Genomic DNA, 27,544 nt, shown 5'->3' on the forward strand with positions numbered 1-27,544 from the left:
CTTTTGCCCTTATTTTTCAATATTTTAAAGTGGAAATAGGAAGGTTAATACATATATACTGTAATTCGGTAAATTTGTACATTCAATGCATATTGCATTACTTAAATTGTATTGAAGTATTGAGGAAAATTATGTGCTTTCATTTCTAAATTATTAATGGACATGTAAAGTAGCATATGTGCATAACATTTCTGTGATTTTAATATTCTAATGTATTATTCTTTTTTTGCATATTATCAAATGTGTATAAATACATGTGTCTTTTTGAAAGACTTCTAGATATCATGAATTCCAAAGGTTTCTTTTCAAAAAATGAAATTTAATTTTTTCTTTTGTCTGCAAAAATATTTTAAATCTACCACTTGCAAAGCATACAGTAAACCAACTAGTTTTCTTTATTAATTTACCATCTTTTATGGGAGCCCAAATAAACAAGAATCGTAAAAAAGTTTAAAAAGCAAGACTTAAAGTGTATCTTTGTCTTGTTTTAATTTTTTGTTCCTCATTGTCATAGCTTAGCCCCAGGCCCAGCTGGCAGCTAAAACCACATCCTTCTACTCAGTCTGGGGAACTGCCTGCTGGAAACTGGAGCAGCATGTTTGCTGGCATAATCTCCTCTTGCAGTTGTCTTTCCTTTCTACTCATGTACCCATGCCTCTAGGACTGAGGTAGGTTGCCCATCCCACCTCCTCATGTCTTCTCCATGGTCACCCAGGAAAAGCCACAGGGTGCCTGGTTTTGTATACCCTTTATATCCTCTCTCTTGATCGAAGAGATGCTCATTCCGAGTAACCGAGACCCTAAGCCATACAGGTGGGGAGCGGAACCTGTCTTCAAAGCACTGGAACTCCCAGGATAATTTTTCAGCTAGCACGTCTGGCAGTTTCTCCACAGCTGAGATGCAGGCGCGCAGGCAGGAATATAAGACTTCCCTCATATCGCTGGAGCTGGCCAGCCAATTAATCCACGATTTGTCCCTCGCCTTCTTTCCAGGACATTACTGCCACTGAGCTGGCACAGGACGATGGTGCACTCTGCAAGAACTTCTGCCACATGGGTTGTGTGCACCGGATTTCATTGGGATCTGTGGGTAAATAGTCATCATTGATGTCATTATAAATCACCTCCAGAACAGCTAGAACCCTCAGGTACTGGATACCTTTCTCCATGGTGGTTCACTTGCCTGGGTGACAGGTAACCTCTTCCTTGAAGGGGTACCTTTCCTTCACACCCGACAGAAGTCACCTCCAGAGGCTAAGGGTTTGTGTCTTTTTTCTAATCGCCTTGTCAATGCCCCCTTCCCTAGACAGGGAATGTAGTTGCTCAGCTTCCCTACCCTCTAATTCCACGCTACCAGCCCCGTTATCCCAGCATTGGAGCAGCCAAGCAGCGATGTGCTCACCCGTTTCATGTATCTTGCAGCTCACCTGGGGACAGAGATCAGGTGATTATCTCTGGTTCTGCCTCCTCCTCCTGCTCTTGTGATGGGGCCAGGTTATCATCTTCCCTCACCAAGCAAACTGATTTCTTTGTGTATTACTTCTTCTGGGGAGGGGCAACTGATACAGACACGGGTTGGTTCTCTGATTCAGCTGTAGCACCTGCTGTTAGGGTTTGAGCAGCCACAGTGCCTGTCACTGGGCTCTGAGCAGCTGCAGCATTTGGTGCAAGGGTGGGAGTAGGCATAGTGCCTGTCGGTTAGTTACCCCCTTTTTGCTCTGGGAGCACCGCCTGGTGTTGAGCCGTATTTGATAGATACTGACCAGGGCCCAGGACAGTGCAGTAAGTTATGTTTCTTTGGACTAGCCAGAGCATCTTCCTTTTAAATATTCTATCATGTCATCAGGGTCCTGCAGTTGTTCAGAAGTGAAACTCCAAATCGTTGGAGGTGAGAAATTCTCTAGATACCTGCCCATGTTTTCCCACATGTTGTTCCACCCACGACCATCCAGCCTTGGGACAAATCTATGGGTGATATACTTAACACAGCCTTTTGTAATTCTGTATATGACCTGACACACATTCAGAAGACATAGCAATAAGAGCATGCTAACTTGAATAGCCCCGGGGTGTTCAAAATCCTCAAACACTGCTGCACCGAAGCAGGAGGAAAAAAGGGAGGTGAAGAAAGGGGAAAAAATTCCCCAACTCCTCGGTCTTCTCCACAAACTGGGTGCAATTACTAATCAGTTCCGAGAGATGGCAACCTAGGTATGGAAATAGCAACAATAGCTTATAAAAATACCAATAAAGATATGTAAGAAATGAAATATAGCTTACAAAAATACCAATAAAGATATGTAAGAAATGAAATCATGCTCTCATAGGTGAATGTCATACAAGACAGCAATATGATAAACTTAATCTTCCCCAATGTCCCAAACAGCACCATAGGAAACACACGGGGCAAGTAGGAATTCAGATGACACAGCCATGTGGGCTAACAACAAAACATCGTGACCACTGAACTAATAGAATAAACTTTAACACACTCTGCTCAGCTCTGGCTTTATCCCAATCCTGGCTCGCCAAAGAAGGACTGTCGTAGTTTAGCTCCAGCCGGCAGCTAAAACCACGTACCGCTCGCTCACCCTTCCCCCGCGCCCTGTGGGATGGAGCGGAGAATCAGAAAACAAGGGCAAAACCCGTGGGGTGGGATGAGAACCATTTAACAGAATAGCGAAGAAAAGAACCCGAACGAGCAAGTAACGACAGAACCCCAAAAGCGACGGGCACACAGCGCGCCCCGCCCGGCAGCGCCCCCTGCCGGCAGCGCTGAGCAAGGCTCGCACCGCAGCTCGCGCTCAAACCGCCCCCCCCAGAACCGCGGCTGGAGCCCGAAACACAAAAGCACCAACCCCGTGGGCAAGAAGAAGCCGATCGACCGACAGCAAAAGGGACAGAGAGACAGAACAGCCCCGGCTTCTCTCAGCTTTATACCCAACCTTGACCTCGTGTGCATATTTGGCATCTCTTTTTGCAGTAATAAACGTTAATTTTAATGTTGTGTATTGGTTTTCTTTTTATTCACTGCAAATTGTTATAAATTGTAATACCAAGTTCCTTACTATGTAAATTGAAGTGTATAAAACATTTAAACTTGTAAATAAATTTAAGAATTCTGGCAAAAATGCTTTCTCTCTACTTAGATTTCTAGGGAATGTTCTCCACAGAAATTCAGACTTTTTTTTGATTGCTGTTGAGTAGCGGGACTTGGATGGAAACTTTTCCAGCTAAATAATGTGCATCTGAATTTAGAAACAAAGGCAAAAATCTTTTTTGAAGTCACTGAAATCTGTATTGAATAATCTGGTTTGGGGGGCAAGTCTATGAGGTCTAATTTATTTTTCTCATTCGAAAGCTTCTTGCTCTATGCAAAAAAGCGAGTCCTGCTCCTTTTCTCCATTAAGATGCCTTTCTCTGGTACTGGCCCATGTGAGTGCATTATCTGCTCCTGCAGCAATCAGTGCAGAGATGGCTGGATCATTTGCCCTAATAAAAGCACTAATATGGACATTGAATCATTTAATGGGAGAAGTGAGGACTCTGCTGCATGGGGTTGGGTTTTTTCAATTTTGTTTTTCTTGAACCGAGCTTTGTGTTTGTGCCCTGTGCTGGCAATGTGATGCTGCTGCCTGGAACACTGAGATTCACTGATGCACCATGCGGGCTGTAGTAGTGCTGGGGTTTGACATCTACCTCAGGAGCACATTTCTGAGATTGATACTGGTTTTCCGTCTTTGACAACTATTCCAAGAACTATTTCTCCTGTGAATAAAATTGCTCTCCAACTCTGGAGTGTTGCAAGATCTGTAACTTTTAGTAAACGTTTCTACTATTACAGAGCTACTCTCACAGTAGAATATTCAGCTGCCCTAGTGATGAAACAACACGCACTGATTTGCTTTGAGTGCCTTTCTGGTAGGAAGGTTATACAGAAAAACAGGAACACAAAGAAAACACAACATTCTTTGGAAATAGAAATTGGCAGGAAAGTTCAGGTTACCTTTTGCAAATAATTTCATACAAGACATCCAGCTGTCATAGGTAGAGGGGTGGGTGATCAGGCAATCAGTGGGTTTGTTTTGATTTTTAATCTCCACAAAGCAAAAAAGCTATGGCTCTAGGACCTAGGGATAAAAGATGCATCAGCTGAAGTGCGCTTCTGTTTTTAAGCACATGAAGTACTCCAAAAACAGCTTTGTGCTTGATTTCATTTTGCTTTTACAAAGGGATATATGACATGTCATAAGGATGACTGTAGTTGTTACTCTTCAGAGCATCTCTCTAAAAGTTTTATTTTTGTCCATCACTGTACTGTCTGAACAACTAACAAAGTAGTATTCATATATTCATAGCAAAGATTCAAGTAAACTCCATGTGGTCTCTGGCAGCTTTTTTTTCCCCCAGTTTGAAAAACCCTGCACAAGATCAAAATGTTATGGTAAGTTCTGGATTTTGATTTTAGTTTCATTTTCTGTGGCAGCGTAGTCAATAACAGCTTTTGGACAGAAAGTTGTCAGTGTTCTTTGATAAATGCTTTTGTTGCAATCCAGATGCAGCCCATACTGAGGAGCTGGTCACACAATTTCTTCTTGGCTGTCAGTGATTTATCTAGGGCTTTGTTATGTAGCTTTCATAATGACTCTAAATTGAAATATTTAATGCCTGTAGACTAGGATTCGCTGCTTGGAAAATTAGTGTCAGTACTTCGTTTGTCCTGGAAGTTAATTTCTCAATGACTTGTTTTCCAGTCTACTGTCCCCATGAAGAGAGACAGCAGGAAGGACAGAAGGATTCTGCCCTGGCTACTGGGCCTCACGCAACTGGCCAGAAACCTGCACAGAACAGAGGCAGACCCGGCTTTGTGACACTTGCTGCGTCTCTCAGAAGAAACACGCCACAGCGGTAGATTTAGACTGAATGGTTTAATATCTCCTAGACCAATTTTTCCAAAATTACAAACAACAGTTACCACCATTTGTTTATTTCTAACAGGTAGCTCGTTAGACTGGAAACAAATTATGAATTGACTTCTCATACAGTGTCTTGTCCCTACAGGTTCAAAGACCACCCAATACACTATTAGCTGTTATTTCAGTGAAAGGTCCTCTGCTCTATCAACGCTTCACAGGATGCATTGTCTCTGATGAACACAATAGAATTTATAGGTTTATAGTTTTAGGACTAACGGCTTAGACCTGAGCTGCTTTTTCACTTTGTCCTAAATCAGGGTATGATTCCCTCTAGTGAACTCTTGCCCTGTCATGCCCTGCCACAGTGTCTTCTCAGGAGGTTCCACACAAGTTCCATCACCTACAGCATATCCCTTTGCAAACTGCAGCCAACACAAGCTATGCACAGTCTTCTTAAACTTACATGATATTTAATCTTAGTGAGGAAAAAGGACACCAAGAAAAAGATCTGAAGAGAAAACCTGAGTCCATTTGTGATCCCTGAGGGTTTCTCATTAGCAGACTTTGCCTCCTGAAGGCTTAGGAATCATTGCAGTCAAGGTGGTTCTGAGCACTTGTAATCCTGCTGTACAACCTCCAGGTTTGAGCCTCTTGTGGGAAAATGGTCTTCAGGCTCAGCGTGGGCTGAGTTACAGCATCCAGGTCACCAGGCGGGAAATGCAAACCCCTGGGAGCTGTCCTTCCCCCGGGTACATTGCCTGACAGACCTGTAACGTAATCCATTAAACTGGTGCAGCGGTCAGTGCTCATAATAATCTTAATACATTCAGTAAACAAGTCACAAAAAAAGGATTTAAATATTAAGTGTTAAGCAAGCACACAAAAATGAGAAATGCAAATCCATTCTGTATGTTTTTATTTCTTCTGTTATTTTTCTCACCTGGTTTTTCTGAAGCCTTTGCTTCCCTGTTTTATTTATTTTTCTGTTCTTCATTTTCTTAATTTCTTACATTCCCTGAAAGTCACTGAATTTTAGCCTACATGTAATAAATATATATTACATTTAACTTAGTCTTCGACAATCTTTCTCATTCATAAACCTAAGTTCTAGCTTTCTAGATTTAGTATCGTGGGGTGATCTGCCAAAATTTCCAAAAAAGGTTAAAAACACCGGAATAAAAACAAGACCATGAAGAGCCCCAAACAAAATAACAAGGAACATGATCTTGAAAAATGTCCTAAAAATGTAGGTTTTTGCTGCAGCCAGGACAACTACTCCTAATATAGTAGAAACTGCCCCTTGTAATACCGGGTAACCTAGCAAGGACAGAGCTTCAATTGCCCTTTTATTGGCTGAGGACTCTCCACTTGTCACAAAGGCATACGAAATATGAGCAGAAAAATCTACTGAAAACCCTATGCAAATGACCAGGTTGATCATGGATATGGCATCTAGATTGACGTTCCAAAATGTCATGAAACCAGCAACACCAACTATAACAGAAACTATGGCAAAAGTCACCCACAAGCAACATAATGGGCTGGGAATAAGCAAAAGGGAGACAATGAGCATTGCCCCAGTGGCCACAATGATATTCTGAATGGTGTTCTGCACTATGACCAGGAACTGATCGTAGTAGATGAATGCTGGGTGATACACCATTAATGGAACACTGCACTGCTTGGCTGTCTCTCTCAACTCACTGAGAAGATTCTTCTCATCAATGGCTGAGGTTACGTTCACTGTCTGGATAAAGAAACGTGAAGCTTCTATTTTATCCTGAGTCTTGTTAATGTCCCACTCAAAACTAGGAACGATTCGGAACAGCATAAGTAAGTTATTAATGAAGACAGTCTGACCGTTTATATTTATCATAGTAGCATTTGCAAGTCCTGTGTAAACTCTCAGCCATGACTCTGAGAGGTTCTTATCTACATATGAAATGTCCTCTAAATTCTGCATGCAGTTCTCAATGTCAAGACGAACAGTCTCATTCCAGTAATCCACACTTTCTGTAATGACAACCATGACCCTGGGTCCATATACTGAGAAGTATTTGTCGTGGTCATCATAGAATGGAATAACATAAGAGTCATCACTCGCCAGATTTCGAAGATCAATGCCTTCCCTGATCTGAGTACATCCATAAACACTGCCACCCAAGTATGCTCCGTACAGCAACACCACAAGTAGCTTGATCCATTTATTTGTAAAAAAAGGACCATAATACTTCTTAAAGAATATGCTCATTGGATGTTCACTTTCTGGCTGAGGTGATTCCCCAGAACACTTGCCTATACAGCAAGCATTGTACAAGCAAGACGCCTCAGCCCGATCTTTATCTCCCACAGGCATACAAGTTAGCCAGTGTCGGTTTCCTTGCTCCCTTTTATGATTTAATACAATAATTGCCCCAAAAAAGGTCATGGTATATATATAGCAGAAGACAAAAGCAGTGCCTGTGTAGAGGCAAAATGATCTCACTGATGGAAAGGCAGTCCAGATTCCAATGAAGAAAGCCAAAACATCTGTGAAAGTGGTGATGGTCACAGAAAGTGCTGCTTCGGCGTAGGTCTCAGCCAGACGAGACTTAACACTTGATTTACCTTCTTTTCTTGAGCTTTGTTCCCAGCAAGCGATCATGATGAACATGTCATCAACACCAACTCCTGCAGGAGGACAAAAAGTTAATGCTGCATGGCAAATGGCAGCTTGCACTAACACCCAACAGAACTGCAAAATGAATTGCATTTAAGTCTGCACAAAATTTTGAAAAAGAAAGTTAGGCTATTAACATTGCTGTAGTGTTGATACAAGTTAAACAGATACAGGAAAATAGTTCCTTTGTGGGTAGCCAAATTTATTACATTTCAGAAACTCCTGGTGAGCTGATGGGTTGTTGATCTGTCACCCTGCTGTGCTGAAGGACTGAGCACAGCAAGTGCATCTCTGACACTTGCACTGTCTCTGGAATCCAGCTGTCCAGTGATTATGTACATTGCTTACTCTGATGTGTGACTATCCTTATCACTGGAAGCATCCCCCATTATCTCTGGAATTTCTTCATCACTGCAGCAAATTAGACCAATAATTTCTTGCTCTGCATTCAGTAGACAGGGAGAACAGTTGCCATTACATGGGAAAACACTGATGCCACTTGTCCAGTGATTCACGCTCTCCACTTATCTTTTATCCAGCTTATCTTTGAGCACTTATTCATGATTTATTATTCATTTATCTTCACATTTGTATTGATGTGCCTGCATGTACTACTCATCAGAGTCCTGGGAAACCCTGCCAGGAAGACTGGATCCTAGGCTATAACTTTTGCTAAGGTACAAGAGTAAAAGAGCCCAAGTTCTAGAAAGAAAAGCAAATGTGCTTCTCTCAGCTCTGCTAACTCTCGACATTTTAATCAGAGACCATTCAGTATTTTGCACATGTTACTCTATCAAGGGCTCTTCTATTCCCTGAAAACTAATCACATAAAAAGGGGAAGCAAGACTGTGTGAATAGTAGAATAAGCATAGATGATATAGCTGAGCATAAAAGAACAGATGAAATCACTGCCTGCTGCCTCAAGAGGCAATTGCCAGTAGGTGTGCAAAGATTAATTAAGCAGCACGTCAAAAGTTGCTGCTGGATGGCAGTGAGCCGAGCTGCTGCTGGAAACCAAGCAGGCTGATAATTTTTTTGGTCTAATGCAGGGAGGACAAAAGTCTGCTCGTTCCTGATAAAGATCTGAAGAGACTGGCTTAAGCCCTTTCCCAGGTATACAAAAGGGTCTTTCTGAAATTTAGTGCCTCTGCAATTGATGACCAAACAAAAGCAAATACAAATGCATTTGAATTACGCAGGAAACAAAGAAACAATGCATGGCCTAAGGAGCATTTGCATTAGATATCTGGTATGACACACAGCTTCTGTCAACCCAGGAGGAATACAGGGGAATGCAGTGATAAAGGCCAGTTGAGCTGTATTAGCACCAGTTAAACAAATGATTAATCACCATGGCTAAATTACCAGGGATGTTAGAACAATGCCAGAAGTGCTCACCTTACCACCCTCTCATTTATAGCTCTCATACCTCAGCAATGGAGCTAGAGCAAGCACTATTTTTAGGGAGGAGCTGCCCTTGTGCCAGAGCCCGGCTCCAGCCCCAGCATGGGTGCGCTGAGCTGAGCGGCTCACCCGCCTGTGGGAGCTCAGAGGAGCCTGCACCTCCAAGCGCCTCCTCTCCTTACTACATGATGGAACTGTGTAGGATCTGATGCTCACATCATGAAAGACTAACAGTGCCAGGTTGTTTTAACTCCACTTCAGTCTTGGTATCTGAATCCAACTCGCTTTTTCTACTTACCCAGGATAAGAAATGGCGCGCCTGCTACAGTGACCACAAATGGGACTCCACAGAAGAGCATTAATCCAAAGCTGCTTAATACAGCTAAACCGGCAGAGACCACTCCACAGCACACAAGCCAGACATTATTTCTTATACAGCTCAGTCTGAAAATATTTTAAGGAACATCTTAGTTACACGTCAAATATTTCAGCAAGGTGTTTGGCATGAGAAGTGCACAGATAACAAGGACAGCCTGTCTGTGAAAAGAGCTGTTGAGGAAAGCTGCTGTTTGCGAGGAGAGCTCCCAGCTGTCAGAATTAGATTAATTTACATAGGAGGTGGTAAATACATTATTACTGCTGGCCAGTTACATCCATAAGCGTAAAGATGTGTACTGATCTTGGCTTCAATAACAAAGAGAGCTGGCAAGATGAAGATACATCAGCTCTACCCCTGAGAGTCTAGATTTAGGGTGACCCAAAAAATGCTGAATTTGTAGAAGCTCTCGACTTTTACACAGGTTCTTGGTGTAGTGTATCAGTGTAGTATGGAAGCATCTCCCAGGCAGTAAGTGCTGTGCAGAGCAGCTTTCTCAGCAGACAGATTGGCTGCCAGCCGTTTGCCAAGACACCCTCAAGAGCCGGCTCAAGGATTCCCCATGAAACAGAAGCAGCTAAGAGTTGCTTCTTGACTGATAAGCAATATTTTCCAGGCTGTAGATTGTTTCTGAATTTTAAGAGAACCTCTAGCTTCCAAGGCAAGAAGTGTGGGTTGTGGAAATACCCTTGCTATGACTGTGCTCACAAATGACTGTACGTGAGACAGCTGATATTCAGAAATCATGTGGCCTGATGGGCATAATGCCTGATGCAAACACTAAACCAACAAGCCCACCATTGGAGTACACCTTTCTTTCTCAAGCACAGCACACAAACGCTGCCATATGGTTGTCAAATGTACAATGATTCCCCTTCCACCAGCACAAAGAAAGGGGCAGGCTAAGGTCTTTGTGGACAGCAATTAAGGCTCAGACTCTACTAGCAAGAAGAACACCTAAAGCTGTACCCAGACATGTGGTGATCTCTGAAGCCAGTGATCATCCATCTGAACCTTAACTGAGCAGTGGCAGAAACAAATGCAAATGAATCTTAATAGGTACACTTCTTTCTCCCTCCCCTGCTTCCTTCCCCTTTAAAACTGATCTTTACAAAGAATTATTATAGCATCTTGCAGGCAGGATGAAGACAGAAACTACGAATGAAGCAAGAAAGTGGTAGAAAAACCTTAGCAATAGCACCATTTGTTTCTTCCCTCCGTCAAAATTTCTTCCCTGTTTGACTTTAATGGCGATTTTTCGTGAGCGTCTCCACTGGATATGGTGAGTTCAGTTGGTAAGTTTATTCAACAGAAGTACTTGTGCAGAATTCTGCTCCTGCCAGGCTGCCTAGATCATGCTTCTGGCCCCTTTCTCGCAGAGGGTAAAGTAGAACCTGTTCATTAACCCTTCACAAGTGTTTGGCATAGTGTTTTTCAGGGCCAAAGCAACAGCACCCCAGACATCTTAAAAAGATGAAGAGTAGGGGGTTGTTTCAGTTGTTTAAATAGTTTCAAACCCACCAACTACAGAAAGGATTCTTATGAGGCAGGGACTACAGAAATGACCGATGGCTTCAGAGAACAGACAAAACAACACTAGCATTCAAGCTGTGCATGTCTGAACTGAACAGCTATTCAGGTCTTCATCTGGTACTTATCATGAGGCCCATTTAAGCAGTTGGGAAATATGCACAAATAGGAGAGAAACAGCAAAGAAATACATTTGTTTGTCTGTTACTAAATGTCCCCTGAAGTCTGCAGCTTCAAGAATGACTTCACTTGACAAAAGTAGGAACCAATTTAGGCAAGGTAAAGAGGAGCGGAAGTCACTTCTCACTGATCTACAGCTTAGAAGACATTTTACCTTAGACAAGAGATGACTGAAAATGTTACTGTCAATAAATAGGTTATGGAGAAGAGTGGGATCACCCTCTTGGTATTTCCTTCAAACTCTTGTTGTCTGGACAGCGAGGTAAAGTAAGTCACCTGTTATTAAAACAACAACAAAAGATGAAGCATTTCTACTTTTTTTTCTTAGTCTTTATCCACACACACAGGCAACGCTAAACATGATGTTGGCACTAACGCATTTCCACGGCCCTCGCAACCTGCGGGACCTCCTCGCTTCCTCCCTCCACCATCTCCTGTTCTTTCCGGCGATGGGGCAGCCCGTGCGTCTCGGGACCTGGCGGCCCCGGCACAGCTGTACCCGCCCCTGCTCACCTGAATAGCGGTGATGCCCAGCGCGTCCAGCTGCGTCGGCATTTCCCGCAAGAAGTCCTCCAGCCAGCGCCGGCTCTCCGCCGCCGCGGGGCCGTCCTCCCGCAGGTAATACAGCAGCCTCAGCGCCCGCGCCGACAGCACCCGCCCGCCGGGGTCCGTCTGCACGCCGCCCAGCAGGGCCCCCACGAAAAAGCCGCCGCTGAAGGGGAAGGTGAGGTTCTCCAGGGACGCCCCATCGTACTGCAGCAGGTTGGGGATGGCGCAGGTGCCGTTGCTGACAGCGCAGAACTGCTCGTACTCGCGGGCGCGCATCGCCGCGTCCAGCTGCAGCACGTCGCGCTGCGCCGCCGGGGCCAGGACCGAGCCGTTCCCCGCCGCCACGGCGATGAAGGCGGCGTAGGTGCCCTCGGTGGGCAGGCGCGCGGCGGAGAAGCGCTCCGAGTCGTTGGTGGGGAAGAACCGCTGCACGAAGTCGCGGTCGGCCTTGGCGGGCCCCCACGTCGGCGTGAACTGCTCCTCGATGTCGTTCGCCTGCCGCTGCCGCAGGAACAAGAATCCGGCGCCCAGCCCGCCCGACAGCAGCAGCGGCAGCAGCACGAAGGGCCAGGGCCAGGCGGCCACGGCGCCCCCCAGCCCTCGGAAGAGCCGCCTGAGCGGCCGCTCCAGGCAGTTGGTGTTGCGGCAGGAGCAGCGCTCGGCGGGATGCGGCGGCTCCGCCATGGGCGAGTCGGGGACACGGGCTGCCGGCGGCAGCTCCTGCGCCGGGGCAGAGCCGCCTTGTGCCCGCGGGGGCCGCGGAGCGAATGAGCGCTGCTCGGCGGGCAGGTGGCCGCGCCCTCCCCTGCTCTGACCCTCCGGGGCCACCGCCGCTTCCCGCACAGGCGGGCGGGGGCACGAGGCTCAGGTCCTGCCGAGGCCTCGGTGCCGTCACAGCGCCCGTCGTGTTGGGCGCTGCCCGGCCCCGGTTCTGCCGTTCTGCAAGCCGGCAAATAAATACCCTGCAGCCTGGTGTTCTTGACACTGGTGACAGTGATCTGAGTGTCCTGTGGCCGAGGATAACATTAAGTTCAGGTGTGATACTTCTGGAGAGGTGTCTAGCCAATTAGCTAATTCATCACAAGTCACTTCTTGCCCTTCTGTGAAAGAAGCAACTCTCTACTCTCCTGCCAGTATTTGCTAAGAAAAGTTGCAGGTATTCCTTCTCTCTCATCCTAAGGAGACAGGGTTGCCATCCATGAGCAGAAGCCAGCCAGCCAGGCTCTGAGCAGCGTTACAGATCTCCCGCTGTGCCCAGCATTTACTGCAGGTTGGATCCTGCTGATTCCCATTTCTGTGTGCAGGTGTTCTGAGGAAGGTATGTCAGTTCTTCATTTCTCTGTGGAAGACAGGCACTTAGAAGCTACTTCCTGTAGCTACTAACTTGTCAAAATTACAGTTTTTAAATGAATCTGACACTAAACTCGTAGCATCTCCCACATTCTGTTATCTGTTTCCTTGAATGGATTTATATCATGTTAGAGTAAGAGCTCTTCACATAGGAGAATCTGTCTTCAGAAAAAGGGGTAAGCTATTTGATGTCTTGTAGATACCTGATGAATTCTTGTCAAGGAGTCACCCAGCTGGAAGAGGTAGCCTCTCTTACACGGAGAAAACTCCAGAGAAAAATAGACCTGTGTCTGGGAATAAGCTACAGAGACACATCTATCCCAATGGCCAGACACCAAGAAGGCTTTTAGGATAACCTTGCAGTGGATCAGGTTGTGGATGATACAGCAGAACATGAAGAGATGCTGTCCAGCTAAATGCTTTCACTGTGAAAAACCAGTTAATGACTGAAAAACAGTTACTGACTTCTTTAAGCTTAACCAGGCAAAAAATAAAAATGGACCAATTGTCATGTCCAGTTTCTTTCTGGCTCCTTGGGAGCTGGAGACAAGCTCTGGTAATGATCAGGAGGCAGGAAATGGGATGGTGGCAGCAGCTCTGCAGTCAGGGTACTCTGTACATTGGGCACAGGTCGGTGCTTTTAGGTTAACACTTTCTGAGCCTTGGGGGTCTGACTTAATGGCATGGGAAGATGGCTCCACCAACTCTCAATTCAGAGTCATCTTCAAGCAGAAGGTATGTACCAGACTTCTCTCCAACAATCTGGGTTCTTGTCCATGCATTTTATATTGATTTCTAGTAAGATAAAATCTGAAATACTACTTGGGGCAGGGCCAGGAACAGGACTACAGGACTTCCAGCAAGTCAAGCTTTGTTTGTGGATGAAAGCACAAGCTTTCTCCTGATGGATATGTTCTGTTTCTTGGACATTCCGGTGAATTACTGTTTGCCCATATTGTTGCATAGGTAAATATTCACAATATCACACTTCTCTGTATTTCGTGGTGCTTAATGAAATGGTGAGAAGCAAAGCAGACATATGCCAGACGCCTAGCAGAAAGCTGAGAGGGATCGCTGGTGTCCCACATTTAAGCAGCTTGTACTTAACGTCTTTGCAAGACTTGTGGGGATCAAAAAATACTATCAATTCATTTCTAATATTCTCAACAGCCTCAGCTCTAGGTGGTGTCAGAATGTGCCTAACACAGATACATCATCCACTTCAGGCCTACATAAACCAGTCAAGAGCAGCTCTAAGAAGCCAGCAGACAAGCAAATGAGTCCCATTCAGGTGGCTGCGTTGCCTCCCCTGTTGTACAGCACCCACGGTCAGACCATTCCCAGGAGGGCAGAACTGGGTTCAACCCCTCCCTCAATGCCAGGTGCTAGAGCCTTCTCTCTCCCACAGGAGGGCCCACTGACCCATTTGTACCCCGCAAGGAGAAAGAAGGAGAATTAAACCCAGATCTCTCTCAGGCACAGCTCAGGCTCACAGGTGCAGACAAGATTTTGGTGATGGCTTGAATGTCATGATGGCCCCAGGGCTGAATCAGCTCCTGGGTGAAGAGACAGCAGGGCAGGGAGAGCAAATACAGTTTCTGGTGCATGGGACTTTCTGCACAGTGCTTTGAAATCAAGAAACAATGTGTGCCTGGCTGGTGAGACACCCTGCTTTGCAACCTTTTGTGTTTGAAAGCCTTTTTTCAGTTTGCCTCCTCAGCTTCCTCTTCACTCTGCTGACAACAGGATCTGTCTCCTGCTCTATCTGTGTCTCCCTGTCATTTTTGCTCAGAAACTTTGTGATGATAATGATTTCATTCGAATGGTAGGCTGTCCTCAGTAATGCAGAGACAAGCATGTTTCAGTCTGTCTCTGTATTCCTGTCTCTTCCAAACATTTACTGAGACTGGAAGTGATTCAAACAATTTTGTAGGATCACAGGATAATTTGGTTTGGAAAGGCCCACTGACACTCATGGCATCCAGGTCCCCTTCAGAGAAGGGCTATGATGGGTATCAGGCCAGGCTGCTCAGGGCTCTGTCCAGCTGAGTGTGGAGTAACCTCCAAGGACTGGGACTCCAGAGCCTCTGGGCAACCTGTTCCAGTGTCTGACTGTTTTCATAGTGATTTTTTTCCCCTCATAATTGGCAGGGTTTTGGTAGCGGGCCTGCAGGGGTGGTCTCTGTGAGGAGAGGCCAGGGGCTGCCCTGAGCCAGTCATGGCCAGTTCCAACTAGCCCTGATGGACACACTGCAGGGCATGGCTGAGCCCTTCTCCAGCGGAATCTGTGGCACCTCTGTGAAAACATCTTAGCGCAAGGATGGTAAACACCAAGCAAAAGGAGAAATGAGGCTATAGCAGAAGGAGAAGTAGGAAAAAAACAAACCAAAAGAACAACAAAACACCCCAGGCTGAAGCAGGAAGGAGGAAAGAAAGAAAACCATGTCTTGGTAGGGGCTGGAGCCAGGGGGCTGCTTGAGCTGTGTAGCCCAAAGAAGCTGCTGCCAGTGAAGGAACCACCATGCTCTTGGTGGCCGCATTCTCCTGTGCTGCCCACTGCCTCACCAAAGGGGCTGAGGAGCAAAAATGGTGGGGAAAGAGGTGTCTGGAAGGAAGCAGGGGTGTTTTTCCTAAGAGCTGTTTGGTTGTTTTTAGCCGCCTTTGATACCAGAATCAGTAATTCGTACATTGTTAATTGGGAAATAAATTACATTCAGAGAAATTCCTTGAATCAGTAAACAGTTTTTGCCTGTGTTAATATCTTACTGGAATTTCTCTTGATACAACTTGTGACAGTTGTTCCTTGTCCTTTCCCAGCACATCTGAGAACAGTCTGGCTCTGTCTTCTCTGCACCTTCCCATCACATAGCTGAAGGCATCAAGAAGATCCTCCCCACTCTTGGTCTTCTCCAGACTGAATGTAGCTCTCTTGGCCTGGTACGTTGTGTGCTCCAGGACTCAGACATCATGGTGGCCCTTGACTGATCTCACTCCAGTAGGCTGGTATCTCTCTTGTACCCAGCCTTTAGCACAGTACTGCCAAGGAAGTCTGATGTGCTGAATAGAGGAAGATAATAACTTCCCTTGAAGTGCTGGCCACACTCTTGCTAATTCAGCCTCCTGTGTGGTCAGCCATCACCACCACAAGGCTGTGTTGTCAACACTGTGGTTCATACACCATTGCCTTATGTTTGGTTGCCTAGGTGATGAGCGCAGACTTTAACATGTAGATTCTTATGAAATAAGGTGGAAGAGGTGTCAATGAGCTCAGCACACTTTAGTTTCTTAACTCTGTGAGCATTTGTTTCCAGCATGCATTAATGAAAATCCCTCTCTGCTCTCTGTTTCATAGGCAGAAATTAATCTCTGTGATTTCTGTCCTTTCAAGAAATCCTTGTAGCCTAGAGTGATTTCCAGGTACAACTGCGAAGATCTTTTAGAATCATGTTATTTGTAATAGAATACCATGAGATAGCATTTCGTATGAGTTTTCCTGCTTTCTTGAAAACATTGTCAGAAATTAGCTTATTTGTTCCATCGTTTGGAACATTTAGCTCACAAACAAGAAATGACGTTTTTGCTTTGCTTTGCTTAGCTGTTTGCTTTCATAAAAAATTGGGGAAACTGGAATGTCATAAATTCTTTGTAAAGTAAAATTAAGTTCACAGAACCACAGAATAGTTCAGGTTGGAGAGAGATCTGGAGATCTAGTCCAACCTGCCCGGCTGAAGGATCAACTAGAGCAGGTTGCTCAGGATGTTGTCCAGGCCGCTTTTGAACGTCTTCAGAGATGGATACTCCTCAACCTGTCTGAGCAGCCTGTTCCAGGACCTGACCACCCTTACTGTAAAAAAGTTTTAATTTGATTCTTACAACTATAAGGGTAGACTAGAAAAATTTTAATCCCCCGCTCTGAATGTGAGTGTGACCTCTCAGGAAGCTCAGGACTGAAATTCTCTTGTCTATTGTCATAAAGTCTTTGAGCTCAGTGGTAGACAGTGCTGTGTGGTGAGGTGTGACGCAACCAAGTATCAGAAAGCGCTGTGTTTTTAAATTTCAAAATGTAGAGCTTTGTGCTTACACCATGGATGAATGTTTGTAGTTTCAAATTCTCAGTCAAGGCAGATATGGCTTATTCCTGCCCCTCTTGTTGGAACACCAGGACAGAGGGGCATTTCTGTACACAGACTGCCCATGGAAAGTGCTTTGCCAATTGTGTGAGATGCACTGGACCCTGGAATAAAAAAGGGAGATCGAGAAATCTTTTGTTCCATTCCTTCCACCATAATGCAGCGTAAGATATGTCTGTGCCATTTCTAAAGGAAATTTGACTAACCTGTTCTTTACCGTTGCTGCCGTATAACCTGACGATGACAGGAAAGTCCTATCCTATCCTATCCTATCCTATCCTATCCTATCCTATCCTATCCTATCCTATCCTATCCTATCCTATCCTATCCTATCCTACCCCTCCATCTGGATGAGGCAGGAGTGCTCTGTGGGTGCCTGGCTACTGCCTTTGTTTGCCTGCACACCTGGGTGAAACAATTGGACTTTGCTACCTGTGCCAGGCAGTGACAGTCCATGGCCCTGAGGTGACATGTCTGCAGATGGCGTGGGGAATGCAGTGCTTCAAACCCCTGTATCCAAAGTGAACAGTCTAATTGTCAGCTGGAAGGTTTGTGCCCTCTATGTCCTCACTAGCCAGTGTGCAAGAAAGAATTGCATGTCCTGGGGCCTCCAGAAAAATGCACACAAAAGGAACAATGATGGTGGCCTGCTGATGATGGCAACCAGATGGGAGGTGAGTTCCTGGTTTCCTCCAGGCCTGGTTATCTGTTTATAGCATACAGTTCCAAAGAAAATCCCTAAGATAACCTGGCACCAGGACCCAGAACTAACAGACATTTATTCACATGGAAGGTCTGCTCTTCCTTGCTTTGGGAGCGCACAATGACTCTGTGAAACAGCCATTTGCTGAGCACTGGCAGGATGAGTGGCTGCAGCTCCTCTGCTCAATGAGGAGACTGGTATTTGCTGTGAAACTATAGCATCCTGCTTCATATTTAATTAGAGGTTTTCTGGTTTGTTAGACCCATTGTGAGTCAGCTCTGTTCTGGTTGAGTTCCATTCAGGAGTGCCTTTAGTTCAGCTTTTTGCCATTTTGCAGTCAGCTTCTGAGCCTTTCTGCCTTTTTGGCCATTTCTCTCTCTCTCCCTGGGATCGGCTGTTCAGGACTAGGGTGCTCTCTTCCTGGGAAGGGCTGCTCAGCATGGGCAAAGTTCATGAAAAGTTGCATTGAGTATTACTTACTTTATATACATATATACATACATACATATTTAATAGGTATCTATATATAAAATTATTATTACTACATTTGTGTTATTCTGTGTGGCAGTTGCACATTTCCCATTGAGATCCGGAGCTTGCAATAAGGCAGCTGATGGGTCTTTAGCACCTTTTGTGCCTGTCCTCACGTACACACCTTGGTCGGTGCTGACAGTCACGTCTCCCCACCCCGGGCAGGGTGACTCCTCACGTTCACCGTCCCCCTCCACACCCCACCCCACCCTGGCTTGGGGAGCAGGAGGAGCGGGACCCTCGGTCATTAGTCAGGGTCCTCAGCCAAGGAGCTGCTGAGGCCCAGAGAAGCTGAGAAGCTTCTGGACTATGCTTGCAATGCCCAAAGACAAATCTGACCAGGCTGTAAAACGAGGCCCCCAGTGAAGCCCCCCTTTGGGTGTTGCTCTCGAAGCAGCGGGGCTGTGAACAGAGCCCTCCCGAGATCAGGGATCCGTCTAAGGAGCCTTCCCAGGACTGAGTGCCCTCACCTGCTTCTTGGTGAGTGATTTTCTTCTGGTTATATCCTTGAGTGAGCTCTTGCCCACCCTGGGCAAGTGGTTATTTCTTCAGGGTATCTTTAAGTGAAAGCGGTCTCTTGTTTTTGTGAGTGTGTGCACACTGTCGATCATCATTATTCTTACGTGATCGTACAGTAACACTATCCTCAACTGGTACCTGTGTTTTATAATGTTGTCAGAGTGCTGAATAATTTTGGATAACCCTGTTTCTAGTTGGTTTTCTTTGCTAAACAGCTCTGGCTAGAATAAAGTCTGTGTGGAGTTTATCGCTTGCCTAAACTGGGATGACTCGTTGACATTTTATTAAGCTGTTTTTATCTCAGTCCATGGATTTCTCCCTTCCCTTTCAATTTTCTCCCCTGCTCTGGACTGGGGAGAGTGAGTGATCAGCTATCGTAATTTTGATTGGGGTTAAACCATGACACCCAGAGAGGTGGTAGATGCCCCATCCTTGGAAACATTCAAGGCCAGGCTGGATGAGGCTCTGAGTAAGCTGATCTAGTTTAAGATGTCCCTGCTCATTGCAGGGGGTTATACTAGATGACCTTTGAAGGTCCCTTCCAACCCAAACCATTCTATGATTCTATTATTCTATTTCAAATCGCTTTGAGGTCTCATGCATTAATGTGAATGGGCCAAGTTAAAACCAACCAAACAAAAACAATAAGCAAAAGACTAATAAACCTACCCATTCTTCCTTATGGGGGATGACTGTATTTTGATGTGAAACAGAACTGCAGCAGGCAGGCAGAGCAAAGTAGTGATTAGTTTTGGCACAGCAATATGTTACTGTTCCTCTCCCAGAGCCTCCTTGAACAGCTGTAATTATCTGTCTCCCTTTCTCAGCTTTGTGATTGCTCTTCTCAGAAAGTTCTTGTCATGCACAATGCACAAGATAACATAACCTGGTGGGGAGTTCCCTGCTGAGGGATAAGCAAGGTAATCCTTCCTTAGGGGGATGGATATTGACTCAAGTGTGTAGCATCTTCTTTATGCTTTCTTTTGTCTCTGAATGGGATTTACTCTGTGATTTTTGGAGTTTCAAAGGGACTTTTTATTTCCTCTTTTTTTTTTTTTTTCATTCAGGAAAATATGTGGGTGCTGGAGAATAGGTCATGACTTTTTTTAGGATAATTTTCTATGATGTAACTTATCAAGAAATACCAATACTTGACACTTTGAATCATAAACAATCAACTAACTTGTTGGGAATCTCTTTTATTGTATGTGACTTTGGTATAAAGTCTGTATTTATGGTCAGAGGCAATTGTAAGTTTATGACATTTTGCATTTTAAATCTGTCTGTATCAACACTAAATGTTATTAATGTTTTGGAAGGTTATGCCCCATAGAATTGTAAACCAAATTGTGGTACAACTTCACGTTCAAAGAGAAAGCTTTTCACTTAGGGCAGACCCAGGTCTTCAAGGCAACACAATGTGATTTCTTTGTGTTTTCCTACTGCAGCAGGAAGAGTGCTTGTCTTCAGTCCAGCCTCTGTCACACTCATAACCATGGCCCAGAAAAAGCCCCACCACAGACTGGGACAGAGAATTGCCCTTGAATTCTTGACACTCTGAGGAAACTGTTAGTTCTTTTATTTTAAGTGGTATGCTATACAGAAAAACATTGGTATCAGCTGAGGTTTGAGCCATAAGAGGATTCATATTTACGAACAAAAATGTTGCTGAATAAATGTAATTAAGTCTTTAATGGTATTGTACTATTTTAAATATATTCTTTCGTTTGAATAACATACTTAGCATGAGTAGCCAAACTTAGCATGAGTAGCCAGGCTTGTTAGAATTCCAGACTGAATATTGTGAACTTATTGTGAACTATATTGTGAAGACCAGAACCAGGAGATAAAGAGGAAGCTCTGTCAGCAGAGGCTGCAAACCTTCTAGATAAGAAGAGTAAAAAGCCCCCTGGAAGACAGAGAAAGAGAATGCAATATGAAAAAAAGAAGGCCTTAGACCCAGCATTTCATGGGACCAATGTGGACAGTGTATGAAGAGTAGGTGCATAGATTGTAAGGGTTTATAAGCCCAATCCTCTTTTGTCTGGGCGTCCCTCCCCCAGAGGCACTCAGCTCGAGCTGTTTTCCTGCTGTGACATTATTTTTTTAAGCACAGGTGTCTGAGTCTGTGCTACTGGAAACCTGGGGTCAAGAACATTTATTTAACAAGCCAAAAGCCAAACTTGCTGAACTGCTGCATATTTTGCCTGAGACCCCTTGACCACCCACTGCAGGGTGACTGCCAAGCTAAAAACAAACAGGGAAGCACCCAGATCTTCCCCTTTACTGCGTATCTAAAGGCCACATGCAGCATTTTGCTTACCCATCTTCTGTCTAAAAGTCTTTGTGCTCTGTGCAAAGCTCTGTGCTGGTGCACGTCACTGTCAGGCTGTATTTTGAGTCTTACCAGTCGTAAAGAAAAATGACTGTCTAGCTTTGTCATGGCAGCAGGAATTGAGCTCTGCAATTTCAGATTATGATGAGCACAGCTGGGCCAGTTCCATTCTATTTGCCCACTCTGGAAATCTGACACAGAGAGATATTTCTTTATTGTGGTCGACTCTTGAAAAATATTGAGTGTTGTCAGACTGTCGTAACTTCAGAAGGGACGTTGGTCAGTAGTCTAAAACATCAGTGTGTTTTCAACACTATTTTCAGCACAAATCCAAAACATGGCCCCTTAAAATGTACTGTGAGGAAATTTAACTCCATCCCAGGCAAATCCAGCCCAATGAACTGGGAATTTTCAGAGGAATTGCTCCCTAGCTGTACCTGTTCAGAACCCTCTGCCATGTGTATACAACTTGTCTGTATATGGGGCAGGAGAACATAATCATGTCTTGCACTTTGGGTCCCAGCACAGCAGAAATTTCCAGATATTCCCAGCACTGTCTGAATTCTGTTGGTAGACCCCACTGACTCTACTGAAAGAAGGGAAGGGTAAGTCAAAACCTTTGGGACCTGTGTCATTTTGACCTTGCTCACTGAAGAGAACTGTGCATTTGTAAGGATGACTATGGGCAGAAACAGGGATAAACTGTCATTTGCTGGGCAGGTCAACTTCAAGACTTTGGTGGCAGGCACTCACCTTGCTGATAGTTCTAAAGCTTTTAGCAGTGAATCCAGAAGCTAACGGCAGGTGGCTACAGTCCTTCGGTGGGATGAGGAGACAGCGGCCTCAGAAGGCTGAACAACAATAAAGGCCGAGTTTAAGGAATGGGAAGAAGTCCTACCTACCAGTAAACAAAAGGGAATGACAACTCTGAGTGGCAACAATTATCTCATGTTTTGCATACCTAACTTCAGGTTGCAAATGGGTAGCTGGAATTATAAAGAGGTGAACAGCAAGAAGGTAGAGAGGTGCCAGCTTCTTCAAGAACATCCTGTTGGTTACAGTCCCTGTACAGGAAGGGGAGAGCACAGGTATGAGTCCCTTTAGCTGGGTGGCTGCATAAGGAGAATGAAGAGGCCACCAAAAGGGCAAGCACAAAGGAGCTTGGCTTTACAACCTAGAGGCCAGGGTGTTCATTTGGGAGGTTAAAATCATAGAATCATATAACCATCTTGGTTGGAAGAGACTCTTAAGATCATTGAGTCCAATTGTAACCTGTATCTAGCAATAAACCGTGTCCTTAAGAGGCTTGTCTATACGTCTTTTAAACACCTGCAGGGATGGTGACTCCACCACTTCCCTGGGCAGCCTGTTCCAATGCTTCACAACCCCTTTCATGAAGAAATGTTTCCTAATATCCAATTTCAACCTTCCCTGACACAACTTGAGGCCACTTCCTCTTGTTCTCTTACTTGCTACTCAAGAGAAGAGACCAACACCCTCCATGCTACAACCTCCTTTCAGGTAGTTGTAGAGAGCAATGATTGATTTATTCTGGTTCCCAGTCAAGACTAAGGTTTTTATCTGAAACATTAACTGACTCAAATAGCAAAATAATTTGAGGTAGAAGGTACAAAACACTTCCTAGTGATTCCCTGCTGCCTAGGAGAGCATTGTAGGACAGATGACTTGGAACCTCATTATGGTGAACAATTTATTAGCTTTGGCTAATGGCTGAAAATGAGTGTCACCATCTCCAGTGTCAACCAGAACAAAGCTAAATAGATGTCATCAGTGCTGTGTTTTGAAATAAGCCTCTCATGTTGGTTGAGGTAGGTGTGCTCTGGGCCTGCTAAGCCAAATTGAACTCATAGGAGTGTCTAGTCTAGAATCTTTTGTTCACTTTTTCAGCCCACAGCACTTCTGTCTGTGAAGAGGATGGCAACAAGGGCTCAGGGATCTTCTACGTTGAAGACAGAGGCATCTTGTCAGTTCAACTCCCACATCAGATGATTGCTGGGTAAGCAAGTTTTTTATTTGTTTGTTTCCTGAAATAGCTCTTGGTATCTTAATTTGGATCCAGTCTGTGCTGTCTTCTTGTTGACAATGGTACATGAACGCATGTTTTGTGAGATGGAGTTTCAACATGGAGTATAGAAAATAAAGGGTCATTGCATGCAGGTATTTATATCAGGGAATGTGTGTTTTAGTTAAGTCAAATTTGTTCTAGTCCCATTACTGATGTGTTTTGGAGCTTCACTTCCACTTTCCTGTTTTCATAGCACTCTGCTGATTAACTTTAGGTGTCCCTACTTGAGCAGGGGAATTGAACCAGATGATCTCCAGAGGTCCCTTCCAAACGGAACCATTCTGTGATCCTATGAAAACTTGCATTTTCTACGTCTTTTGTTGACATTCCATTTAGTCATGTTTGCAGGGAAGCCAGAAATCAGGGAGGCAAGCCCACAGGTGAAAGGGGAGTCATCAATAGTTTTTCCCCTGGGCTGTTGTTCACCTCTTTGTTCCTTGTTTTGGAGACAATGCTGATAAGAATGATAAAGAAATGCTGGAAGTGTACCCTGAACTGCAGAAGTCTGACGTGGATCTTAGTTTACTTTGCTAGGAGACTACAATAGATAATACATCTTAGGCATTATTTTATTAGCAAGAAGCTCTGTCTCTTTCTTAGCCTGCCTGCTGCTGAGTCCCGGAGGTAACTACAGTGGAGTGTTTATCTACATGCCTAGTTATATGTTCACTGACGGCGGTTTTTTTAAGCTGTGAATATGAATGTGTATCCTTGGTGTCTCTGAGATCCTGCAAGTGAATTTTTAAATTCATTTGACATTAGTTACCTGTCTGTTGGCTAGCATATGCCTCAATTCATGAGCTGGTGTATGTTTGGGACATGTGTGCATGTCTTGTGTGTGAACGTATGTGAAGTTTCTTAAAATAGTGAAATATGATATTGCTGCCTACAAGACTGGCAAAGCAACCTGTACATTTGGCCAGTTAGAAAATCCCTTTGGTAATACTTACATGTATTTAAACAGAGTTATGTGGTTGTCTCTCTACTAAGACCCTTATGAATTGCCAGAAGAAGCAATTTCTGTGAAAGCTCTCTTTCTTCTTGCCCTTTTTGAAGACTGGAGTGACACTGGCTTTCTTCCCGTCCTCAAGCACCTCTCGTGTTCCCAAGACCTTTCAAAGATGATGGAGAGTGGCTTAGAAATAACATCTGCCAACTTTCTCAGCACTCGTGGGTGCATCCCATCAGGGCCCATGGATTTGTGGGTGTCCAGTTTGCTGAAACAATCTCTAACCTGATCCTTGTCAACCAAGGGAAAGTCTTCCTTTTGCCAGACTTTTTCTTCTTTGGCTAATGGCTGAAAATGAGTGTCATCATCTCCAATGTGAACCAGAACAATGCTAAATGGATGTAATCAGTGCTGTGTTTTGAAATAAGCCACTTATGTTGGTTCTTCTGTCTCTAGAGTCTGGGATACCTGAGGGCCAGTCTTAGCAGTAAGCACAGAAGCAAAGAAGGCATTCAGTAACTCTGCCTTCTTTGTGTCCTCTGTCACTGCTTTCAGCAGTGGATCTACATTTTTGCTAATCTTCCTTTTAGCTGCTGATGTACTTGAAGAAGCCCTTGTTGTTGTCCTTGACATCCCTGGCCAGATATAATTCCAAGTGGAGCTCAGGTTTCCTCACCGCATCCCTGCATACTCTAACAACCCCCTTATATTCCTCACAAGTGGTCTGTCCCTTTTTCCGCATTACATAAACATCCTTCTTCCACATGAGATTTGACTGGAGCTCTCTACTTATCCATGCTGGCCTCCTACTCTCTTTCCTTGATTTCTTCCTCATAGGGATGCCTCAATTTTGAGCTTGGAGGAAGTGATGGTTGAATATTAACCAGCTCTCTTCACCCCCCATCTTTCTAGAGCCCTAACCCATGGGATTCTTCCAAGCGGGACCTTAAAGAGGCCAAAGTTAGGCCTGCTGAAGTCCATGGTTGCCTTTATCTCAACCCACAAGTTTTCTTTCACTCTTCCAATTCTCTCTTCCATCTCACCAGGGTGGAGTGAGCAGCTGCGTGGCACTTAGTTGCCAGCTGGGGTGAAACCATGACCAGTTTTCAGTTTATTGAGCTGTTAGTTGAGCCTCAAGCTACTATTTGTTTACTGTTAAATTGAGAGCTTCTGTTGTAATTATGTTGTTACTGTTTTGATTACAGGCTAGATTTAAATTTACACAATTTATTTTTGCATTAAAAATCTTAATTGTTCAATAATTTAATGCTGGAGAAAAGAATAAATTATCTGCTCTTGAATACTAAGGAAAATCCATTTTCTTGTATTTACTATGAAGGCTACATGTGGTTTTTCCAAATGGTTCAAGGGTTGTTTTTCTTCTAAGTATACCGATTTATTCACAGTTATGTTCTATTAAAAAAAAAAATCCTTGATATCAGATTCTATTACTTAATAGTAGAATTGCCAGAGAAATGTTTCGAAATAAATAAATGCAACATCAGGAATAGAGAAAGCTGGGGATCTTGACAGGATGTGATATTTCTTTCTGAGAAGCTGTGTGTGGTTCTGAAGAGGAAACTGGTAGTCTTTTTACATAATCACCTTATTTCAGGTGTCAGATTATGTGGATGGTAAGAAGAATTGATGGCATCCCTGCATGTGTAAAGAAGGATATTGAGTAGGTATAGTGAAATTATTCTTCTGTTGCATACATCATTCACCGAGGAGCACAGCGGCCGGCAGACCTCGTGAGCAGGGCTGATGCAGCGGGGGTGCTGCCAGGAGACATCGCAGGAGATTTGAACGTGGCAAAATTGAAAGCAACACTCAGTCATCAAGGAGCGCAGTGGTGGGTATGGTAAGTTCCTTGGCTGAGCACATGTTGAGGAAAAAAGCGGGGGGATCCTGAAGCTGGGGAAACCCATGGGCATGCAGGAAGACCTGCTGGGCAGCGGCAGATCTTGCAAGTGGGGCTGACACAGAAGGGGCATTGCCAGGAGCAACTGTGGGAGATTTAAATGAACCCTCAGGAGTGCAAGAGACCAGAGGCATGGTGAATGGGACAGGCAAACAGGGTGTAGCAGTGTGGGTGGCAGTTTGCATAGGGAGGACAAAAGGCTGTGGAACAGCCCTGCAGAGAGGCAATGGCAAGTTGAACATGAACCAGCAGTGACCCTGGCAGCCAAGAAGGCAACCGTGTCATGGGTACATCCAGCACAGCATGGCCAGCTGGGCACAGAGGTGATTGTCCCGCTCTGTTCTGCATGGGTGCGGCCTCATCTGGAGCACTGTGTGCAGGTCTGGGCACCACAGGATAAAAAGGACATAAAGGTACAAGACAGTGTCCAGAAGAGGGCTGCAAAGTTGGTGAAGGGTTTGGAGAGGGGTGGCTAAAGTCACTTGGTTTGTTCAGTCTGGAGAAGAGGAGACCTCATAGTGGCTACAGCTTCTCCACAAGGGGAGGAGGAGGGGCAGGTGCTAATCTCTTCTGTTTGGTGACCAATGACAGAACTGCTAATAGCAATATTGTTTTCATATGCTTGGGGAAAGTATATGTAGTAGGACTGCTACTGTCACCTGGAGCAACAGATTACATTTGATGCCCAAAACCTGTGTTAATTTAAGGGTAATTTTTGTTCTAGTGTGACTCAGAGGTTCAGAGTTTATTCAATACATATAGATTCCAGATTCCATTTCTAGGAAACTATGAGGAATCCTCTTGTGCTCCATTCTTTCCTTTTTGTCCACATTTTAGGAAGATTAGGCAAACATCTTCACACTCTGATCTCATGTCTTCTCTTCTACCTGTTGATCACCAGGAAAATAGTTGCTTTTGTCCGTGTTCAAACCATCAGCAATGGCACCGGACTCTCCACAGTTAGACTGAAAGGGGCAGGGCCTGGAAATGTTATTGTTTCAGGCTCTCAGTAAGTTCATGCAGGCAGCTTTGCATCATTTACTGCCACATAGAAGGCTTATTTTTGCAGTCATAGATTACTATTAAAGTGGAAAAAAAAATCCAAGAGAGATAATTTAAAGGTCAGAAACTGCTCTTCCCCTTCCTTCTGTTCCTCCTGACTGTCTTCATAGTGCAGAGCACGGATACAAAGAACTAGGGGTTGTCACACACATTATTCTTTGTGGTGAGGCTGTTTTTCTCCCTGTGGGTTTGTACAGCTCCTGGCCTACAGCCCTGCTGTGCTTGCTGTCATTATCAATGCTATAACAATAACAACAGTGATTATGATAATAACAATAACAACAACAATAATAATGACAATGGTAATGATAATAATAATAATGATGTACTGGAAAACCTCGTAG

At 44.6% G+C, this 27,544-nt stretch overlaps 1 protein-coding gene across 1 annotated transcript; it reads right to left on the minus strand.

Annotated features, from left to right (window-relative positions):
* Nucleotides 1-4,948: 4,948 nt before the first annotated feature.
* On the minus strand, nt 4,949-12,430 carry LOC136098304 (patched domain-containing protein 3-like). Its single transcript, XM_065831590.2, has 4 exons — nt 11,579-12,430; nt 11,220-11,341; nt 9,278-9,423; nt 4,949-7,586 (listed from the first exon to the last, which is right to left on the minus strand). The coding sequence occupies exons 1-4, from the start codon at nt 12,296-12,298 to the stop codon at nt 5,980-5,982; spliced, it is 2,595 nt and encodes an 864-aa protein (XP_065687662.1). The 5' UTR covers nt 12,299-12,430; the 3' UTR covers nt 4,949-5,979.
* Nucleotides 12,431-27,544: the final 15,114 nt, after the last annotated feature.

This window comes from Patagioenas fasciata, chromosome 2, assembly GCF_037038585.1.
Source record: "Patagioenas fasciata isolate bPatFas1 chromosome 2, bPatFas1.hap1, whole genome shotgun sequence".
Lineage (NCBI taxonomy): Eukaryota > Metazoa > Chordata > Aves > Columbiformes > Columbidae > Patagioenas > Patagioenas fasciata.